This window comes from Macaca mulatta, chromosome 3, assembly GCF_049350105.2.
Source record: "Macaca mulatta isolate MMU2019108-1 chromosome 3, T2T-MMU8v2.0, whole genome shotgun sequence".
NCBI classification, from domain to species: Eukaryota; Metazoa; Chordata; class Mammalia; order Primates; family Cercopithecidae; genus Macaca; species Macaca mulatta.
The window spans coordinates 169,605,672-169,629,410 of NC_133408.1; the positions used below are offsets into that span (position 1 = coordinate 169,605,672).

Sequence of the window (23,739 nt, forward strand, 5' to 3'; positions counted from 1 at the left end):
TTATCTTAAACACCAGGAATCAAACAATCTTAACCATCTGAAAATGGCATTGAATAACCTATAAGGTATTAGCATTTAGGACCATTTCGGAAAACAAATGCACGTTACATGTGGGAAAATGAACACTACATTAAAAGGCAAATGACATCCGCACAGAAAAGAACTGAAGTCCCCATCACTGGAAGAAGATTCAACACTTTCCTGCAAGATTTCCATATCGCTTCAATTGCAGGTGCCAAAGTTTAGCCTAAAAATGACCTAAGGACTTGGTGAAAACCCAGTAGTATATAATTCATTCTAATCCATTTAACAGGGGTTTGCTGAGCATCTACTACACAGGCAAAGCTATAAGGGACAAAAGCTTACGAAACCATAGTCAGCCCCAGATCCACTGTGATAAGGACTTACTCTGATCTCAGCACCTTCAACCTTCAACTGACCTGTGTGGTCCAGATTTTTAATCCACAAAAAGTGGGCCATAACATCTCAAAGCAAAAACGCTGCAAGTTTTTTTTTTTTTTTTTTTTGAGACGGAGTCTCGCTCTGTCGCCCGGGCTGGAGTGCAGTGGCCGGATCTCAGCTCACTGCAGGCTCCGCCTCCCGGGTTTACGCCATTCTCCTGCCTCAGCCTCCCAAGTAGCTGGGACTACAGGCGCCAGCCACCTCGCCCGGCTAGTTTTTTTTTTTTTTTTGTATTTTTTAGTAGAGACGGGGTTTCACCGTGTTAGCCAGGATGGTCTCGATCTCCTGATCTCGTGATCCGCCCGTCTCGGCCTCCCAAAGTGCTGGGATTACAGGCTTGAGCCACCGCGCCCGGCCACGCTGCAAGTTTTGATAAACGTGAAATGTATTAGAATGAAAAGTACATTATTGAGCAATGACAGGCCGAGCACAGTCACTCATGCCTGTAATCCCAGCACTTTGTGAGGCCAAGGTGGGCAGATCACTTGAGCTCGGGAGTTTGAGACCACCCTAGGCAACATGGCGAAATTCCATCTCTACTAAAATTACAAAAATTAGCTGGGCATTAAAATGTAGCACATGACTGTAGTCCTAGCTACTCAGGAGGCTGAGGCAGGAGGATCGCTTGAGCCTGGGAGGTGGAGGTTGCAGTGAGCCGAGAAAGCACCACTGCACTCCAGCCTAGGCAACAGAGACAGACTTTGCTTTAAAAACAAAAAAGAACAACAAAAACATGAGCTGAGGCCGGGAGTGGTGGCTCACAACTATAATCCCAGCACTTTGGGAGGCCAAGGCAGGTGGATCACCTGAGGTCAGGAGTTCAAGACCAGCCTAGTCAATATGGTGAAACCCCATCTCTACTAAAACTGCAAAAATTAGTTGGGCATGGTGGTGGGCACCTGTAATCCAAGTTACTCAGGAGGCTGAGGCAGGAGAATCACTTGAACCCGGGAGGCGGAGGCTGCAATGAGCCAAGATCATGCCACTGCACTCCAGCCTGGGCAACGGTAAGACTTTGTCTCAAAAAAAAAAAGAAAAAAGAGCTGAAATAAAAATACATACACCAGCTGGGCGCGGTGGCTCACACCTGTAATCCCAGCACTTTGGGAGGCCGAGACGGGCGGATCACGAGGTCAGGAGATTGAGACCATTCTGGCTAACACAGTGAAACCCCATCTCTACTAAAAATACAAAAAATTAGCCAGGTGTGGTGGCGGGCGCCTGTGGTCCCAGCCACTCCGGGAAGCTGAGGCAGGAGAATGGCATGAACCCGGGAGGCGGAGCTTGCAGTAAGCCGAGATCGCACCACTGCACTCCAGCCTGGGCGACACAGTGAGACTCCGTCTCAAAAAAAAATACACCAAAACTAATTTAAAGGAGTAATTTCAACTGCTTAGAAAATTCTGAAGTCAAAAATATATATTTAAAAAAAAAACATAAAATAAAAATTTAAAAAAACAGGCAGGGTGGCTCACCCTGTAATCCCAGCACTTTGGGAGGCCAACGTAGCCAGATCAGATCACTTGAGGCCAGGAGTTCAAGGACAGGACAAGACCCCATTTCTACAAAAAATATACGTGTGTGTGTGTGCGCGTATATATATATATGCACCACAGAATAGAGATGAAAGGTAAAAATAAACATACATATAGAGGTATACATAGAAGCATAAACATATATAAATGCATATATAACTTTTAAAAATAAATTTAAGGCTGGGCATGGTGGTTCACGTCTGTAATGCCAGCATTTTGGGAGGTTGAGGTGGACAGACCACGAGGTCAGGAGTTCCAGACCAACATGGTGAAACCCTGTATCTACTAAAAATACAAAAATTTGCTGGGTGTGGTAGTGCGTGCCTGAATCCCAGCTACTCAGGAGGCTGAGGTAGGAAAATCACTTGAATCCAAGAGGTGAAAGTTATAGTCAGCCAACATCGCGCCACTGCACTCCAGCCCGGGCGACAGAGCAAGTTACTCCGTCAAAAAACAAACAAACAAACAAAAAACCAGAAAAGAAAAAAGAAAGAAAATATAATTCAGGTAATTAAATACATAAAACTTTGAAAGGAAACAGCATGCTGCCATTCTATCCTGACAAAAGCTTCCACAAATCAGGCACTTTTACAGGACTTATGTTGTTCTTTAAATTAACAGGGTAAATACAATTCTGACACCTTAAGAAAAGATGCAGGGCCATCTTTTGTTGTAGAGAGGTACCAGAACACTGATTAAAACCTACTAGGTCTGGCCAGGTGCGGTGGCTCAAGCCTGTAATCCCAGCACTTTGGGAGGCCGAGACGGGCGGATCACGAGGTCAGGAGTTCGAGACCATCCTGGCTAACACGGTGAAACCCCGTCTCTACTAAAAAATACAAAAAACTAGCCGGGCGAGGTGGCGGGCGCCTGTAGTCCCGGCTGCTCGGGAGGCTGAGGCAGGAGAATGGTGTAAAAACCTGGGAGGCAGAGCTTGCAGTGAGCTGAGATCCGGCCACTGCACTCCAGCCTGGGCGACACAGCGAGACTCCGTCTCAAAAAAAAAAAAAAAAAAAACCTACTAGGTCATTTTTATTTTTCTTTACGAATCTTATATTCATAAGCAGGATTAACAGACATTACTAGGCTGCTGTTTTAATTCTATTTTTCACACAACAAATATGACTACTAGTAAAACTGGTGTTAATCACAGTTGAAAAGTAGTATCCTCTCAACCTTCACCTCTACTTTTTTCTATCAATAATAACAAAGTTACCAGAGTTTACTCTCCTAATCTGAAGTGTTACAGTTAAGCATTAATACTTCTTAAGCTACTACTTAAGGCCACAAATGCTATTGCCTAGAGAGAATATGATTATCAATTTCCACACTAAGAGCCCTTATATTCAGAAAGCCACCATTGCTTTTTAATACCAGTATTTGCAGTCCAGGTTTTCTCCAAGTATAAAAACATGCTAAAATCTATGACTCTAATACCTATTAAAATTTAACTTTAAATAATAAGATGCCATCAGAACTTCATCAGAGCTGACAAAACACTTTAAGAACGACATTTAAGAAATAAAACTGCCAGAAATGGCAGACTAAAACCATCATGTTTTATCCAATTCATTCAAGTGAGTAATATGCCTAATTTAAAAGCACACAAGTCACAAACTAATTTCTGATTCTATTAAAAATAGAATTCCAAATTCTCATTAAGCAAACAAAAAGATACATATGTCCATTAAAATAATCCAGTTCAGGCCAGGCGAGGTGGCTGGCGCCTGTAATCCCAGCACTTTGGGAGGCCAAGGCGGGTGGGTCACCTGATGTCAGGAGTTCGAGACCAACCTGGAGCCTGGCCAACATGGTGAAACCCCATCTCTACTGAAAAATACAAAAAAAAAAAAAGTTAGCCAGGCATGTTGGCAGGTGCCTGTAATCCCAGCTACTGGGGAGGCTGAGGCAGGAGAGTTGCTTGAACTGGGGAGGCGGAGGTTGCAGTGACCCGAGATTGTGCCACTGCACTCCAGCCTGGGCTACAAGTGTGAGGCTCCATATCAAAAAAACAAACAACAAAAAAACCCAAACATATAGACTTGAAAACATACAATTTATGAAAATGAAATGAAATTACAGTCTTTATGAACCACAAATACAGTCTTTCTGATGTATCATGGTTTATATGTTACATATAAAACTCTTAGCTAAATCTCAAACAAGGGAAAAGTCACATTAATTACTCCAAGAGAAAGAACTGGTTACTAACTACTCTAATGCAAGAGCTCATGGATAAAAAAGATGAAAGCAAGTGAGTGTTCACAACAGCACGACAGACAACACAGGTATATTCACATATATGGCATTTGATAATCAGAGACAGCACTTTAGCTACCTTTCTTCACTGCCTAGAGAAATGAGCAGCAATCAAGACATTCAAAGGTCTACCTCCTTTCCTTCTTCCAACCATAAAACCAACCTAACTCAAAAGAAAGGTATTTTAAATCTTTATAGATAAAAATGAATAGAGTGACAAAATACACGATTTGTTTTCTCTTTATTCATTATCACGATGGTGGCTGTGGACAATTAAATGAGTCAGGTTTGTAAAGTTAACAGATGCTAATAATCTCATATTGCGATACAAAGATGAGTGCTTTTATCCTCAGTTCCCTTGATAATTGTGTTATCAAACACATGTTGTGTTCAATGTTTTAGTGTGCTTAAGTACACTTAAGAGCAACATTAATATCAGTCACCAACATAAAGGGCTAAAACTCCTGTCAAAACTACTCCACATACTGAAAATTCTTTTCCCTCCTGTTTTCATCTATTTGAATATAATTTGTAATAAAAATCCATGGCCAGGCACAATGGTTCACACCTGTAATCCCAGCACTTTGGAAGGTCAAGGCAAGAGGATCACTTGAACTCAGGAGTTCAAGATCAGCCTGGGCAACACGGCAAAATCCTGTCTCTACAAAAATATAGAAAAATTAGCTGGGCATAGTGGCATGTGACTATAGTTCCAGCTACTCAGGGGGATGAGGCAGAAGGACTGCTTTGCACCCAGGAGGTCAAGGCTTCAGTGAACCATGATGGTACCACTACGCTCCAGTGTGGGCAAAAGAGAGACTGTCTCAACAAAAAAAAAAAAAAAAAAAAAAAAGGCTGGGTGCGGTGGCTCACACCTGCAATCCCAGCACTTTGAAAGGCCGAGGCGGGTGGATTACCTGAGGCCAGGAGTTCAAGACTACCCTGACCAACATGGAGAAACCAGTCTCTACTAAAAATACAAAATTAGCTGGGCATGGTGGCACATGCCTGTAATCCCAGCTACCGGAGAGGCTGAGGCAGGAGAACCGCTTGAACCCGGGAGGCAGAGGTTGCGATGAGCCGAGATTATACCATTGCTCTCCAGCCTGGGCAACAAAAGTGAAACTTTGTCTCAAAAAAAAAAAAAAAAAGTCGACCGGGCACGGTGGCTCAGCCTGTAATCACAGCACTTTGGGAGGCCGAGGTGGGCGGATCACCTGAGGTTGGGAGTTTGAGACCAGCCTGACCAATATGGAGAAACTCCGTTTCTATTAAAAATACAAAATTAGCAGGGCATGGTGGCGCATGCCTGTAATCCCAGCTACTCGGGAGGCTGAGGCAGGAGAATTGCTTGAACTCAGGAGGCGGAGGTTGTGGTGAGCCGAGATTATGCCATTGCACTCCAGCCTGGGCAACAAGAGCGAAACGCCATCTCAAAAAAAAAGCCAACTCAAACTGTCCGAGATTCCCCTCACAGGATTATGGACTTGTAGGCTCTCCTAGTTTGAATTTTTTTTTTTTTTTTTTTTTGAGACAGAGTCTCAGTCCATTACCAGGTTGAAGCACAGTGATGCGATCTTGGCACCCTGCAACCTCCACATCTCCTGGGTTCAAGCAATTCTCCTGCCTCGGCCTCCCAAATAGCTTTGATTACGGGCACCTGCCACCACACCCAACTAATTTTTGTATTTTCAGTAGAGATGGGGCGTCACCATGTTGGCCAGGCTGGTCTTGAACTCCTGACCTCAGATGATCCATCTGCCTTGGCCTCCCAAAGAGCTGCAATTACAGGCGAGAGCCACCACGCCCCGCCTCTAGTTTGAATTAACGATCTGATCAAGTACAATTCATAGCTGTAAGAACCAAAGGCCATATAAAAGTGACTGTTTTTGTTTTTTTATTTTTAGAGACAGGGTCTCACTATAGCGCTCAGGTGGGAGAATGCAGTGGCTATTCGAAGACGCAATCATTGTACACTACAGCCTTGGACTCAAGCAATCCTCCTGCTTCAGCCATCCCAGTAGCTGGGACTACAGGAGTGAGCCACTGCAACCAGCGAAAGTGAGCATTTGTTACCCAGTTTCTTTTGGAATAAAATTAAAAGAGTTATGCAGTTCCAAGCTTTGCTGCCAAGGAGAATCACTAATTTATTTACAGGTTTAGATTCAAAGAACAGCAAAAGGGTAGTAAACATCCAGCAGTAAGACCATGAAAACATTGTATCGAACTGTATTACACTTGGGTGATCTCTTATTGATATGACTCCAACCAATCAACCTTCTACATACAAATGCTGCGATGGCAACGCCCAACCAAATTTTGAATTTTTAAATTAATCAACTTTCCAGAAACTGTCTATACTATATAATCATCAAATTAAAAAGCAAAATCCAGGCCGGGCACGGTGGCTCAGGCCTGTAATCCCAGCCCTTTGGGAGGCCAAGGCGGGTGGATCACGAGGTCAGGAGTTTGAGACCAGTCTGGCCGACATAGTGAAACCTCGTCTCTACTAAAGATACAAAAAATTAGCCAGGCGTGGTGGTGTGTGCCTGCAATCCCAGCTACTTGGGAGGCTGAGGCAGGAGAATCGCTTGAACCCGGGAGGTGGAGACTGCAGTGAGCTGAAATCAAGCCACTGCTTTCCAGCCTGGGTGACAATGTAAGACTCTGCCTCAAAAAAAAAAAAAAACAGAAAAAAAAAAAGAAAGAAAGAAAGAAAGAAAAGTAAAATCCAGATCACCAAAGTTATACTGGCACCCTTTGGACAAAACAACTAAATTTACTTTTTGCTAGGCTAAGTGGCAGCACAACTGCTTCTGAGGTAACACGAACCAGGCATGTACTCCGTATCTAGTTTTCTATTTATATTACCTCAACTAAGATTTTATAATCCAAAAAACCTTGAAAAGTGTACATGATAAAAACTTGACATATGAAAAAAAATTTGCCTAATATTAAAAAGAAAATGCATAATTCACAACATTAACAACATGATTTTGTATGTAGGGAGTATCTCCTACCTTCACACACAATGCTTCCCTAAAAATGGTTTAAAAGTTAGAAACCAGGAGATTGAATCAAAGACAAAGATTCCATTCCCAATTAATTGATATCCTAAATATGGACCCTCCAAGTGCTACCACTGACAGACCCACCAACCATGCCTGTCTTCCAGAGAATGACAAAGTCTTCCAGAGAATGGCAAAGTCCAGCCAAACCTCTCCCTCCACAAGGGCTACCTAGTCCTCCCTGACTTCTCTGCAGGAACAGGTCAGAAGATCAGCAGCAACTATTCACACTGCCTACCTAACATCCTAGATACCTACAAAGCAGGGAGAGGCAAAAAGGATCCTTCTTCCCACATAAGCATATGGCTGCCATGCGGGGCTTCCCTGGGCCCTTGAGGATTTGTGTTCTACTGGGCATGGGCAGATACCCCCACGAGCACCAGCCTATAAACAACCAGACACTTTCCCCAAGCATCTGGTGAGGTACACAGAAGAAATTACAATAACCATAGTACCTGGGCCCCCAAAAACTTAATTCTTCTCAAATGTGATACCCAGTTGAGAACCACTAATGCAACAACAGCCTCTCAACAGACTACTGTGTTTTCAAAAGTTCCTACAATGCACTTGAATTATACTTCGGCAATTAGAAAATAACAAACTGGAATCTTTTTTTTTTTTTTTCTTTTTGAGACGGAGTCACACTCTGTTGCCCAGGCTGAAGTACAACGGCACAATCTCAGCTCACTGCAACCTCTGCCTCCCAGGTTCAAGCAATTCTGCCTCAGTCTCCTGAGCAGCTGGGATTACAGCGCCCACCACCACGTCCAGCTAATTTTTTGTATTTTAGTAAAGACAGGGTTTCACGTTGCCCAGGCTGGTCTCGAACTCCTGAGCTCAAGCAATCAGCCCGCCTCAGCCTCCCAAAGTGCTAGGATTACAGGCATGAGCCACTGCACCTGGCCAACACACTGGAATTTATATGCTCAGGGCACCATCCCTGTGTCTGAATACCAAAACAGTCTACTCACCAAACATACTATCATTGCTCCAAACTAAAAACAGGTACAAGCCAGATCATATCTTTGTTAGCCAAACTAAAAGTTCCAGCTGTCAGTAATATTAATTTTTTTGAGACAGGGTCTCACTCTGTTGTCCAGGCTGGAGTGCAGTGGCATAATCATGGCCCACTGTACCCTCAATCTCCTGAGCTCAAGCACTCCTCCCAAAGTGGTGAGATTACAGGCATGGGCCACTGAATCCAGATTTATTTATTTTTTTTTTTAGCAACACACATGTAAACATCCATAAGATAAATTGTTTATAATTTATCAGAAAGAATGTAATAACAACTATTACAAATCAAGTGTCCAATAACCTATCAAATAACTCTTAAGATGCCAAAAAAAATTTTAAGCACCATTTCATTAAAAATTAACTTAAGGCCAGGCGCAGTGGCTCACAACTGTAATCCTTGCACTTTGGGAGGCCCAAGGCAGCCAGATTGCCTGAGCCCAGGAGTTGGAGACCAGCTGGCCAACATGGCACGACCCCATCTCTACGAAAAATATAAAAATAAGCCAGGTGTGGTGACACACGCCTATAGTCCCAGCTACTCGGGAGGTTGAAGCAGGAGGATTGAGTTCAGAATCCGAAAGTTCGAGGCTGCAGTGAGCTGTGATCACACCACTGCACTCCAGCATAGGTGACAGTGAGAGACCCTGTCTCAAAAAAAAAATAAATAAATCTTCAAAAAACTCCAGGTTGGGCACGGTGGCTCACGCCTGTAATCCCAACACTTTGGGAGGCCGAGGCGGGGGGATCACCTCTCTATTAAAAATAAAAAATTAGCCAGGCGTGGTGGCACATGCATGTAATCCCAGCTACTCAGGAGGCTGAGGCAGGAGAATCACTTGAACCTGGGAGGCAGAGGTTGCAGTGAGTCGAGATCATGCCATTGCACTCCAGCCTGGGTAACAAGAGTGAAACTCCGTCTCACACACACACACACACATTCCAGGAAAGCATGATATCAAAGGATACCCTAACTCTTACAGTCTGTTTCCCCTTCTGTCACTGAGTTGCTGCTATTAGTTCATTTCATGTAAGTTTATTCCATGTGAAAATTGAAGATATTATTCAGACTTTAACAGAGTGCTCCAGAAATATTTATCAACTGCTGTAAACTTCACTAGAAATGCTAAAGAAATGTTTAAAAAAAAAATCTTATCAATACTTTACAAAGAGAAGAATACCATCAACGAAAAGTGTGCTAGAGTCCTACAAGCAAATATAAAAATAAAATAGTTGTTTGTGACTATGATCCTGAAGTGTAATATGGTTTTTGTTTTTTTGAGATGGAGTCTTGCTCTGTCCCCCGGGCTGGAGGGCAGTTGCACAATCTCGGGTCACTGCAACCTCCACCTCCCAGGTTCAAGCAATTGTCCTGCCTCAGCCACCCGAGTATCTGGGATTACAGGCGTGTACCACCACACCCAGGTAGTTTTTGTATTTTTACTAGAAATGGGGTTTCGCCATGTTGGCCAGGTTGGTCTTGAACTCTTGACAGGTGATCTGCCCACCTCAGCCTCCCAAGGTGCAAGGATTACAGGCCTGAGCCACCACACTGGGTCAGATTCCTAAAGTGTAATTACAAAGGGCCACAAAACATTTTTTTTTGAGACGGCCTTGTCCTGTCACCCAGGCTACAGTGTAGTGGCATGATCTCAACTCACCACAACCTCTGCCTCCTGGGCTCAAGCGATCCTTCTGCCTCAGCCCCCAGAGTAGCTGGGATTACAGGTGCATATCACCATACCTGGTTAATTTTTTATCTTTTTTGGTAGAAATAGGCTTTTGCCATGTTGCTCAGGCTAACAAAAATATTTCACAATAAAAATTTAATTCACTAATTTCAAATGGGGGTGGTGAGAGAAGAGCAGCTACCAAATAAGCTGTAACCAAATTCAGCTGGAAATCAATGCTTTAGGCTAGGCGCCGGGAGGCAGAAGTTGCAGTGAGTTGAAATCGCACCACTGCACTCTAGTCTAGCCTGGGCAACAGAGCCAGACTCCATTAAAAAAAAAAAAAAAAAAAACCCAAATTGGCCAGGTGTCGTGGTTCACACCTGTAATCCCAGCACTTTGGGAGGCAGAGGCAGGTGGATTATCTGAGGTCAAGAGTTCAAGACCAACCTGGCCAACATGGCAAAACCCTGTCTCTAATGAAAAATATAAAAATTAGCCGGGTGTGATAGCAGGCCCCTGTAATCCCAGCTACTCAGGAGGCTGAGGCAGGAGAATTGCTGGAACTCAGGAGGCAGAGGTTGCAGAGAGCCGAGATCGTGTCACTGCACTCTAGTCTGGGCAACAGAGCGAGACTGACTCTGTCTTTAAAAATAAAAAAAGGAAGATAAAGTGTTTAAATCATTATTCAAGTGAAAGGTATCACAATCATTGTGGTAAGATAAAATCCGTTTTATTGATTAAAAAATTAACAAAATTCATATACTATAAAATAAGGTTAATAATTTTTTAAAAATCAGTGCTTTAAGAGCATGTAATTTAACATGATTCCTTAAAAATACACAAGTGAGGCCAGGCACTGTGGCTCACGCCTGTAATCCCAGAAGTTTGGGAGGCTGAGGTGGGTGGATCACGAGGTCAGAAGATGGAGACCATCCTGGCTAACATGGTGAAACTCCGTCACTACTAAAAAAAACACAAAAAATTAGGCGGGCTTGGTGGCAGGTGCCTGTAGTCCCAGCTACTCGTGAGGCTGAGGCAAGAGAATGGCGTGAACCCAAGAGGCGGAGCTTGCAGTGAGCCGAGATCGCGCCACTGCACTCCAGCCTGGGTGACAGAACAAGACTCCGTCACAAAAAAAAAAAAACCCAAAAAACACTCAAGTGAAACAACAGTTGTCACAATTTTATTGGGGTTGAAATATGGATCATCATCAGTAAACATTCAACTCAAACTGCCTGTTAAACATGGCTAGGCACAGCAGCTTACATCTGTAATCCCAGCACTTTGGGAGGCTGAGGCCAGAGGATCACTTAAGCCCAGGAATTTGAGACCAGCCTGGCCAACAGTAAGACCTCCTCTCTACAAGAAAAATAAACTAGCCAGGCAAGTGGCCAACGCTGCAGTGAGCTGAGATCACACCATGAAATCCTGGGCAATAGAGTGAAATCCTATCTCAAAACACACACGCACACGCACACGCACACACACACACGCAAACCCTACCACATGATCTATCTAGCTTAGCCAAGAGAAAAAAAAGCGTATGTCCACACAATGTTCATAGCAACTTTACTTGCAATAGCCCAAAACTGGAAATAACCCAAATGCCACCAAGCATAAGAGGTGAATGAATAAACAAATTGTGGTATATCCATATAATAGAATACTACTCAGCAATTAAAAAAAAAAATGAACATGGGTGAATCTCAGAATGAGTGAAAGAACCCACACAAAAAGAGTACGTACTAAATGATTCCACTTATATATACAATTCTAGAAAATGTAAAATAATCTACAGTGACAGAAATGAGATCAGTGGTTGGAGGGGAAGGAAGGAAAGATTACAAAGGGCACAAGAAACTTTGGGGGAAGATGACTATGTCTACTATCTTGATAAGGATAAGCTTCATGGGTGATACATAACATTAAAACTTATCAAACATATCACTTTAAATATGTACAGTTAACTGTATGTCAATTATATCTCAATAAACAAAAGGAAAAAGAATCCAAGATGCCAAAACTAATTCTACAGCTCCTGTTAGTCAGATGTATCTGCTCATAAATACATTTAACCTACCGACTTGCAGTATGCACTCTGAGAATACAAAAGTATGCCTAAATTGAGGATCACCATTAGCAGAAAAAACATCAAAGTTTAAACAAAGAGGAAATTAGAATTCATCTTTAATCACTATGCCAGGCTATTTCAGTGCCAAAACGATACCAACTAAAACACAACACAACAAAACAAGAGCCTGCTGAGTGTAGGGCTCTGAGATTTTTAATTAAATATTTTAATTCAAATGTTTACCTTCTTTGATCTAGAATTCCATTTCGTGAAAACAGAAATAACCCAAAGAAAAGCCTATGCACAAAGATGTTAATTTCAATCTTATTCATCAGAGAAAAATGGCAAAGAATTATATAGATGGCACAGTCATGGGATGGCATATTACATGAGCTATTCTTTTTTTTTTTTTTTTTGCGATGGAGTTTTGCTCTTGTTGCCCAGGCTGGAGTGCAATGGCACGATCTCATCTCACCGCAGCCTCTGCCTTCCAGGTTCAAACGAATTGATTCTCCTGCCTCAACCTCCCCAGTAGCTGGGATTAGAGGCATGTGCCACCACGCCCAACTAATTTTGTATTTTTTAGTAAACACGGGGTTTCTCCATGTTAGTCAGGCTAGTCTCAAATTCCCGACCTCAGGTGATCTGCCCGCCTCAGCCTCCCAAAGTGCTGGAAGTACAGGCATGAGCTACTGCGCCCAGCCTAGTCATTTTTTTTTTTTTTTTTTTGAGACCGAGTCTCGCTCTGTGGCCCAGGCTGGAGTGCAGTGGCGTGATGTAGGCTCACTGCAAGCTCTACCTCCCACGTTCACTCCATTCTCCTGCCTCAGCCTCCCGAGTAGCTGGGACTACAGGTGCCTACCATACCATGCCGGGCTAATTTTTTTTTTTTTTTTTTTGTATTTTTAATAGAGATGGGGTTTCACTATGTTAGCCAGGATGGTCTCCATCTCCTGACCTTGTGATCTGCCTGCCTCAGCCTCCCAAAGTGCTGGGATTACAGGAGTAAGCCACCGCACCCAGCCCCTAGTCATTATTTTTAACTGGGAAAAACAATTGCAAAAATATTAAGCAAAAACAGGGCAGACGCATACAGTACGATCAACAGGTTGAAAACAATATATCCCGGGGAGAATAAAAGACATAGGAAAAAAGCCATAAGGTTAACATTTAAGGTCAATAGTTCTTAAACAGTGGTCCTGGACCAGGAGCATCATCTGGGAACTTCTTAGACCCCACCCTAGACCCAATGAATTAGAAAACTCCAGGAGTGGGATGCAGTAACCTGTTTTAACAAACTCTCCAGGTGATTATTAAAGTTTGAGAACTACTGTGTAAAGGGTAGGATTACAGGTGACTAGATTTCCTTCTTGTAACCTATGTTTTCCTCAATTATCTTTTTACTTTTGAAATCCAACTAAGTTCTTTTAAGTATTTTTCTAACAGGTACACTCTGTAGGTCTACAGGTAAAAAGTTGTTACATTGCAAACATTATAATGTAATGTAAGGTCTGGATTACATGCCTAAAAATCCAATGATTCTTGGAACCATCAAATCTGTTAAGGCTGAAAAGAACACCAAATTTTAAATATATCTATAAAATGCAGATCAACGGGCTAAGAAAATTGCACCACTAAAAAAACCAACAAATCTAGGTTGTTCTAACACACGTACACAAATACAGGAGGGACTTTTATGGGTCACATCTGCAAAATACTTTTTTTCCCAAAAAGCTGAATTTTTATGCTTGTGTGTAATTTACTAGAACTGCACTGCAGGAATCAGGTTCTGAAGCTGTGAATGCTTACTCATGTAGGTTCCTGCCTAACCAAAATAAGTATCAGTATGTTATATTTGTCACCAAAATCTAGGCAGGGAAGACAAATTCAGAACACTGCGAGTTGCCAAATCTTTAACTTTTAGCTTGAAGACCATAAAGCTGTGCCAACTTACATCTCATCATCTCGCTAAAACAGAGGCCACAGGAAATAAAGAGGCAAACCACAGGTTCCCAATTGACACTGGAACTAGTTAAAAGATTACGGAATTGTCTACACTCTGAACACAAATTAAAGAGTAACAAAGACTACTAACTTAGGGATAGAATAACTACTGATTAACAGCAAAATACCAAAGTTAAGTCAACGACAAATGGCTACATATTTTAATATTTTAGTTTTGTAATTTTTTAAACAGGTGTACAGATCCCCATATACATCCTAACACACAAAATTTACTTTTTCATCTTTCTATTCCTTGAAAAGTCCACTCTAAGAGTAAATGCAAGTTACTCAAAAAGGCACTACACACACCAATGACCTAACCACAGCCTGTCCTCTCTAACTAAAAAAAGTTTTAACTAATTGTATAAGCACCATGACCACCCATGCTGAATTTTTCACTACTAAACTCCCAGCACCATGCTGGCACAAAGCAGGTACCCAAACATATGAGGATTTTTTTTTTCTTTTTCTTTTTTTTTTTTTTTGAGATAAGAGTCTTGTTCTATTGTCCAGGTTGGAGTGCAGTGGTGCAATTTCGGCTCACCACAACCTCTGCCTCCCGGGTTCAAGCGATTCTCGTGACTCAGCCTCCCAAGGAGCTGGGACTACAAGTCTGCACCATCACGCCTGGCTGATTTTTTATATTTTTGGTACAAGTACATACAGCTTTTCGCCGTGGCCAGGCTTGTCTTGAACTCCTGACCTTAGGTGATCTACCTGCCTTGGCCTCCCAAAGTGCTGGGATTGCAGGCATGAGCCACCGTGCCAGCTTTTTTTTTTAATTGAGAGAGTCTTGCTCTGTTGTCCAGGCATGAGTGCAGTGTCATGATCTTAGCTCACTGGACCCTCAAACTCCTACACTTAGATGATCCTCCTGCCTCAGCCTCCCAAAATGCTGGGATTACAGATGTGAGCCATCACACTCAGCAACATCCGAGGTTTTGAATTTGTTACAGAAAGCCTCTGAAACCCTAAAGCAGACACCAGCAATTCTGTAAAATTAACTCAGGCTGCTAATGGATTTAGTGTAAGACGCTGTCCCTTTCGATCACTCTTGATGCTTTAAGGGAAGCTGACATTTCTGCCATACTTTGGAATCCCTGTAAATGAGTAAGTTAAGTGCATTTAAAGTGGCATGCCCTGGGCCAGGTGCACTGGGCTCACACCTGTAATTCCAGCACTCTGGGAGGCCAAGGCAGGAGGAAGATTTGAGGCCAGAAGTTGGGAGGCCAGCCTGGCAACCTAGTCAGACCTCGGTCTCTACAAAATTAAAAATAAATAAAGGGGTGTTTCCTACTTTATTACTGTACTCCCTCTGAAAAGAAGAATCATTGAAAACTCTTGGTATTATAAGTTACAAAATTGTACATATGGTATATGCCAGTCCCCATTATTATCTGATCTACTTTTCTGATTTAGCCTTAATTTTTCTAAACGTTTCTTGTACTCTAACAGGTCAGGTTTTCCTCTCCTCTTTTTACCCCTCGAAAACACACTTGTTCCTGTAACACCACTCAGAGGGCCTCCCCAGCCCCCACCTCTTTTGTATATAAACACACTCTCTTGTCACACACTCCATCAGCTGTTTGGTAGCTCCTCCCCTCCTCCTTTTCCGGGTAGTAACAGGGCGGCCAATGAGCGCTGAGGAGCGGTGCCTGCGGCCTTTTGCCTGCATACGCTTTTCCAAAACAAGCAGCTCTAGCCTTCAGCAGGGGCCACTGGTTCACAGATGAAAGGATCACCAGGGCTGTGCAACAGGGTGAGACGAGTAACCCCCACCAACAAGGAAACCCGTGTAATCTGAGCTGTTTGTTCCTCCACCAGGGAGAACTTAAACCGATATTCCTTTAGGGCAAATCACGCTTTAAGGTCACCAGAGCCCCAGCTCTCAGACAATCTAAATAATCAGCTGGTTGGAGGTGGAAACCTCAAAGGTTGCCAGGCTCTGGGCAGCACAGATCACCAATCTACCTGACTTTGCAAACAAATGGCTGCACTATTCGAGACCATTCCATAGGATCTGGGCTAACTGCAAGGTTTTTTTATTGGGACACATTCCTAAAGGATCCAAAAGTCATGTAAATCAGTTTCTAGGCTCCTGGGGAGGTTTGCACAACCCTGAGCAAAGGATCAGAAGAGAAACAATGAATGAGTCAGAGTTTCAGAGCATAATCACCCAGCAGATTATTAAGTGCATTGGTGCAAAACACTCACTCCCTGCATAACTTGGGAGTCAGCTCTCCTCCTACCAACCCGTCACAAAAGAAATATCACTGACTCCAAACAACCAGAGACAGTGTCTCCAAAAGAACCAAGTGAGGTGGTGGAAGGCAGCGGCCAATTAGTTACACATCCTCTTCTCTCCCTACCCCCACACTGCTACTTTCCTACTATATAGGTTCCCTGCTAGGCTGTAAATTGTGGTGGTATAATTACGCTAGGAGACATCCAAAAATGGGCTGAAACAGGAGACTGCAAGGAAACCAGCTATCACTCCCCACACCAAAGAAATCATCAAGGGACACTGGGGGGCAAGAAGTGCATTCCTTCAGACCTTTTCTTCCTACTTCCTCTCCACCATCTTTCTCAACCCCCAGCCTTTTCACACAATTGTACTCATTTTAGTAGAGAGGGTTGGGGAATTTTTCCTTAAATTTTCTGCTAAATATACCTTACTCAAAAATTGTTGGCTCCATTTGGGCCTACTGATCTGTGAATTCAACAGAGAAAGGAGGACACAAAATCTCTCACCTACACAACACACACAAAAGGAAATCCGAAACATTTTAACTTCCAAACTCCGTTATACCAGAAAATAAACACGAAACAAAGATAACCTCTGGCTTTTAAATCTTAAAACTGTTATCCTCCTATCTCAGATCTACAATTTTAAAGCGCCCCTGCTTTCTTTTGTCAGAAAGGAAGGAAGGTGGGGAAAGAACAGAAGGCCAATGCATCTTTGCCTTTCTTCATCTTCTACTAAAAATAAGCTATGAAATAAGCCACTTAGGGGGAGAAAAAAAAAGACACCCTGCTGTTCTTTGTCTGTTTTCCTCTCCCTCTCCACCCCCCACACCCCGACTCCTAAATGCGGTAATCATTCTAGATGCCACAACTACTAAATGAACAAAAGGCACTGTATGGAAAAGGCATCAGGTCAAGTTAGGCCCCCCTCTTTATCCTCAATCTTTTAAAAATATGTCTATGTACATAATTTGAGACTCTGACAATGATCACAAACAGCTGGAATTCTATCTCCCCACTCCATCCCAATTAAACATTAGGTAGAAATTCGCATTAGGTGTGACAGTAACTCTCAATTCAAGATAAAAATAAATCAGATTCTGCCACCATGTCATTTCCTAGTTTCTAAACAAAAATAAAACCTGAAACTGCTTTGTCTAAAATGTACACACAGTCAGTTAGTTACAAGTTTTCCTGCAGCCTTATGAAAAGCCAACATTACTGGTATCATTCACACATTTACAAAACAATCACAGCCACAAACAGCTCATAAAGAGTTGATTTCACTTGTGCCTGAACATATATTAGGTACGCTATACTTTATTAGTTGCTCCGCTCTAATCTCCCACCCCCCAAAAATTCTAAACTCCAAACCACAAACTTAGAAGTCTATCTACTGCTCCTAATTTCTAGCCAAGTTTTCCCTGAGCAAGGAGAAAAACACCTTATTTCTGAAAAGATTATTTTTTTAAAAATATCTTGCCCGGACAACTTCCCTCCCATCCCCCATTGCCAAACCATATGCAAAAACTACTTTTTTAAAACTTCAGCAAATTCCCTAACTGAATTTTTTGACAATAATCACTGACCTCTACAAAGAAGTAAAACAATCAAAAACAGCAACAAGTAAAAGGAAGAAAAAAGGAATTCACCTGAAGAATTTAGCCAAACAACTTGAGTTATATAAACAAAACCCTGCAACAGGGGGAAACGGTGGGGGGATGGGGTGAAGGGAGAGAAACAGGAGACAGGACTTTTAAACTGTGTTCCACAGTACCACCCCCTAAGCCCCCACTTTCCCCCCTCCCCAAGGACTAGCTGTTCAGAACTCTGGGCTCCCCCCACCCTCTAAATTACCCTTCAAAAAACAAATTCTCCATTTGTCACAGGAACCTTCGCGAATTTCTCTAGCTGGTCCTTAAATAATCAGTCTGGACTTCAACCAAAACCACTGCCTGAAGGGCTCTTATCAGTTATGGCTTTCCCACTGCAGCCTCCAGAGTGCAGAAAGTTGGGGGGAGGGGGCAGAAAATAAAGGGTGTCACTTGGCGACATCAGGGCAAGTATTCCCCCAAGAAGCTGACCCTCACAGAGGAAGTTTTGCCCAAGTGGCCAGTCCAGGGACTATTTTGTCCAGGAGCTCCTCTTTCCCCGGCTGTCATACCCACAACATGGAGGGTGGCTTGCTGGAGGGCCCAAGGGTCTTCATCACATACAACCATGGGTGGGACAGGCTTTGTCAGTGGAAAGGAAAACAGTAGGGTTCTCCCGGGGACCAGAAAGCTTAACAGGAGGGACTGACTGAAAACACACAGAGCTCTTTCTTAGAAGAGGGGGCCCTGAGCAGGCGACTCTCTTCCTAATATAGAAAGGAATTAGGGATAAAAGAGGTCGCTTGAATGACCCCAGTTCAAGCAGCATTGTGGTTGGAGGAAATGGGGGCATCTCAAGGAAGGGAGAAAGGCTTCCGTCTCGGGAATTTCTGCCTTGAGTCCCTCAATCCAGAGCGAGCAAACAGGAGAGAGAAACCCTGAAGATGGGCTCGGTGGTAGAGAGTGAGGCGACTGGTCCTGCAAAAAGAAATAAGGCCGTCTGGGAGTCCAAACGTCGCGAAGGAAAGTCACGGGCTGTGGGGATACAGGAAGAGCGAGCAGCAACGCGTATTTCGGGGTGCTGCGGGAAAAAGGCGAGCTGAAAAGGCTCTCGGCCCCTGGGAGGTGCCAAGGAGCCGCCGTAGGCACTGGGGGAGGAGGGGAGTCTCGGACAGTGGCCTGGAGTGCCCCAAGGCCTTTGCAGTGGTTTCGGGGGTGCCCTGGGCATCCCCACACCGCCCCCCACACACATCCCGAATTCCCCTCCACGAAGGATACAGCTTGACCACGTCCGTGTCCATCCGCCTCTTGCCCGGACTGGGAGATGACATGGTGTCGCCGCCGCCTCCCCGCCGCCGCCTCTCTCCCTTCCTCGGCCCGTCTGTCACGGGCCCCGGGCCCCGGCTCTGAGGAGCCCGCGGCCGCGCCGGCTCCTCGGTGGAGGTGGCAACACCCCCGCGGTCCCGGCGGTCCCGTCAGCCGCCGCCGCCGCCCCCCGCACGGGGGAACACCGGGCACTGTCCGGCCGGGTGGGGGTGGGGACCCCGCGGCGCCCGGCTCGGGCAGCCCCTCTCTGGCTGTGGTTCCGCCGCGGCCCGGCCCCGGCACTCCTCTGCGCCGCGCGACGCTCCCTCCTGCCTGCTCTGGCTCGCTCGCCTGTTTCCCACTCACCCTCTGACCGGCTCCTAGCAGCCTCCACTACAAGCGGACGACTCCTGCTCAGTCGGCCTCCCTACCCCAGCCTCGCTCTGGGCGCCGTGACGTCACAGAGGTGACGTCATCGGAGGGGGCGGGCCTGGACGCTGAGAGGGGTGGGGCGCCGCTGCGGCGTGGGCTTTCCCGGTGCATTCTGGGAGTTGTAGTTCCTCTTTCTCCGGCTGTCTCACACCCTCTGTCCCCTCCCCCAACTTCCCCACCTACTTCATCGCTCAACTGCCAGTGTCGTTATCATCATCCTAAACGATAATAGTAAATAATGGCAATATTATTAAATGCGTGGATTTTAGGTTAACGAACCTCCACACACACTCTGTTTAACAAGCTGTTAATTTCTTTGATTTGGAGGAGGCCAAGGTAGCAATTACTCAGGCACCAAAATCTGGAAATTCCCACACCAGCAGGTTCCTTGCACTCCGCTCCCTCCTTGGCTGGAGAGAATTTGTTTCCAAGGATTGTAGACCACAGCAAGGCTTCTTCAGGCTTCAATACCAGGGTTCATCACAATCCACGTGTCTACGGGCACTATTTCAAAGATTAGAGTTTACACAGCAATGTGGTAAGGTCAGAAATAATTTAGTACTACTATCCTTATTCTACAGAGCATGAGGCAACTTCGCAAAGTGTGTGAACCTCCTACACCAATCTTAAATACTTCATTCATTCAATAAATATTTATTAAGCACTTCCTGTGTGCTAATCACCTTGCTGGACATGAGGATATAATGGTGAACTAAGAAAGACTAAATTTAGCCGGGCGCAGTGGCTCACGCCTGTAATCCCAGCACTTTGGGATGCCGAGGCAGGAGGATCACCTGAGATCGGGAGTTCAAAACCAGCCTGGCCAACGTGGTGAAACCCCATTTCTACTAAAAATACAAAAATTAGCCGGGCGTGGTGGCGGGCGCCTGTAGGCCCAACTACTCGCAAGACTGAGGCAGGAGAATCGCTTGAACCCAGGAGGCAGAGGTTACAGTGAGCCGAGATCGTGCCACTGCACTCCAGCCTGGGCGACAGAGTGAGACTCTGTCTCCAAAAAAAAAAAAAGGAAAAGGAAGACTAAATTTACACAGCCCCCCAGTATAGTCTGTGGGTCTATAGTGTCAGCATCACTTGGGAACTTGTTAGAAATGCCGCTAGAGCTTCACTTCAGATCTACTGAATGAGAATTTGCAGTTTTAACAAGGTCCCCAGGTGATTCTTTTTTTTTTTTTTTTTTTTTGAGACGGAGTCTCGCTCTGTCACCCGAGCTGGAGTGCAGTGGCCGGATCTCAGCTCACTGCAAGCTCCGCCTCCCGGGTTTACGCCATTCTCCTGCCTCAGCCTCCTAAGTAGCTGGGACTACAGGCGCCCGCCACCTCGCCCGGCTAGTTTTTTGTATTTTTTAGTAGAGACGGGGTTTCACCGTGTTAGCCAGGATGGTCTCGATCTCCTGATCTCGTGATCCGCCCGTCTTGGCCTCCCAAAGTGCTGGGATTACAGGCTTGAGCCACCGCGCCGGGCCCCCAGGTGATTCTTATGCACAGTGAAGTTTGAAAGATGCTGCCCTATAAGGTCCTCCAAAAGAAGTGTTATGGAACCCAGGAGTCAACCAGGCAAAAGGGCCAGTGAAGAGTGTTCCAGGCATCGCCTATATTTATGTCAGATTTTCACTATCATTTCAAAAGTTTTATCTTTTCCCTCATTCCCATGAATATACACTTGTACTTTGTCAGATCATGTGTTGTGAGTTGAGCCTCCCTTACATAACCTCCTATGCACACACACCTGGGGCAGCAGCAATGAGCTAAGATTGAACGTCTTTTGCAGCTATCATTTCATGCCTCAAAAAACCTAGGCTTTTTTAAATTGTAAAACATACATAACATAAAATTTAACATTTTAACCATATTTAAAGGTATAATTCAATAGGATTAAATACATTCACAATGTCATGCAACCATCGTACTACCCATTTCCAGAACATGTTCACCATCCCAAACATTAAGCAATAACCCCTTCCCCCCAGCCCTTGATAACCTCTTTATGTTCTGAAAAAGGTGGGCTATTTTAGTTGCTTCTGAAAGGAGTGCATTGCTCTTTCAAATTGTACATTGCTGCTGGTCCAGGTACAGTGGTGTTTAAAACTAATTGATCACAACCAGTTACAGATTTCTTTGTTCCTTCTACACGCCCACTGCTTCACTTGACTAGCCTTAAAAAAAATAAAAATAAATTGCACAGCCGGTTGCGGTGGTTCACGCCTGTAATCCCAGCCCTTTGGGAGGCCGAGGCGGGGCAGATCACGAGGTCAGGAGTTTGAGACCAGCCTGGCCAGCATAGTGAAACACCATCTCTACTAAAAATACAAAAATTAGCCAGCTGTGGTGGCATGCGCCTGCAGTCTCAGCTACTTAGGAGGCTGAGGCTGGAGAATCACTTGAACTCGGGGGGCGGAGGCTGCAGTGAGCCAAGACCACACCATTGCACTCCAGCCTGGGTGACAGAGACTCCATCTCAAAATAAATAAATAAATACATTGCACATAGAAAACCACACAGAGAAGGAGGACACGTCTGAACGAAGAGATTTTTCTTTTTTCAGACGAAGTCTCGCTCTTGTCCCCTAGGCTGGAGTGCAATGGCGTGGTCTCAACTCTCTGCAACCTCCACCTCCCAGGTTCAAGCAATTCTCCTGTCTCAGCCTCCCAAGTAGCTGGGATTACAGGTGTCCGCCACTACACCCAGCCAATTTTGTATTTTAAGTAGAGACAGGTTTTCACCATGTTGGCCAGGCTGGTCTCGATCTCCTGACCTCGGGTGAGCCACCCTCGTTGGCATCCCAAGGTGCTAAGATTACAGGCGTGAGCCACCACACCCGGCCTGAACGAAGAGATTTCCTATAACCTCCTTTATTTGACCACTTTGTTCAAGGGAGATAAAGACAGAGCAGAGATTTGTCTTCCTGACTGTGTCTCCTCTTGGGCTCTCTGCACTTCTGTTGCTGCTACCTTCTCTCCTAAAATAACTCCCCACTGTCTTTCATCTGATTAAGACAATGCTAAAACTGGTTCTCAAGCTTTGGTGTTCATCAGAGTCACCTGCGGAGCTTGTTAAGCTCACAACTGTCCAGGCCCCACCCCTGGGAATTCTGACTCAGAAGGTCTGGGGTGGGGCTTGGACATCCAAGTCATTAACAAGCTCCCCAGATGATTCTGATCAGGCCAAAGTTTGAGAACCACTGCCTTTAAGATTCCGGCAGGCATCACCACTTTCAAAATACATGTCTGACTATTCCAGGTGAGTTAACTGCTCCCATAATGTGCTATGCAAATAAGGGAAGGTCTGAGTGCCCCCCAAAGTTTCCCCCAACCTGAGAGCAACAGTGGTAAGCTTAGAGGACCCAAAGATGTTGTTTCTGGAACCCAGAGTGTGGAGTCCAGAAACAGGTTAGGTTATGACAGAACAGGTTAAGGAAGGGACACTTCGGAAACAAGGACATGGAGTAGAGCCTAGAAATTTTCCCTGGTGCTTTACTCTTCAACAATGCTTACTAGGCAAAAAATAATCTAAGAGGTGTTTAGAGAAATTAGTTGCAGATGATACTGAAGAAGGTGGGCTGCTCTACTTAAAAATGCAATGGAGATTTAGCCCTCTGAGCAGTCACTGAAAAAGAATCTGGCTGGGCGTTGTGCTCATGCCTGTAATCCCAGCACTTTGGGAGGCCAAGATGGGAGGATTTCTTGTAAGCCAAGAATTCGAGACCAGCCTAGGCAACATAGCAAGATCCCTACCTCTACCAAAAAAATTTTTTTTAATAAAGGAATCATCTTAAAGATGGGTTTTTTTTTTAGGCCTGGTGCAGTGGTTCACGCCTGTAATCCCAGTACTTTGGGAGGCCAAGGCAGGCGGATCATGAGGTCAGGAGATAGAGACCATCCTGCCTAACACGGTGAAACCCCATCTCTACTAATAATACAAAACAAAAATTAGCTGGGCATGGTGGTGAGCGCCTGTAGTCCCAGCTACTCGGGAGGCTGAGGCAGGAGAATGGCGTGAACCTGGGAGGCAGAGCTTGCAGTGAGCTGAGATCGCCCCACTGCACTCTAGCCTGGGCGACAGA

General features: G+C 44.7%; 1 protein-coding gene and 1 long non-coding RNA gene across 6 annotated transcripts in view; both read right to left on the minus strand.

The window, feature by feature from the left end:
- The window catches only part of UBE2H (ubiquitin conjugating enzyme E2 H), a 148,439-nt gene extending 128,744 nt beyond the window's left edge, over window positions 1-19,695 (minus strand). For 2 of the 5 annotated variants that reach the window (XR_013414648.1, XM_077994819.1), the window contains exon 1: window positions 19,201-19,695. Coding sequence is in view for 3 of the 5 variants with exons in the window: in XM_077994819.1 (XP_077850945.1) it covers window positions 19,201-19,253 (53 nt within the window). In the remaining 2 variants the exon portion in view is untranslated. 5 annotated transcript variants of the gene reach the window in all.
- LOC144339933 (uncharacterized) lies at window positions 1,022-16,806 on the minus strand. Its single transcript, XR_013415544.1, has 3 exons — window positions 15,321-16,806; window positions 14,927-14,970; window positions 1,022-1,447 (listed from the first exon to the last, which is right to left on the minus strand). It is a non-coding gene; the product is annotated as an uncharacterized LOC144339933 (long non-coding RNA).
- Window positions 19,696-23,739: the final 4,044 nt, after the last annotated feature.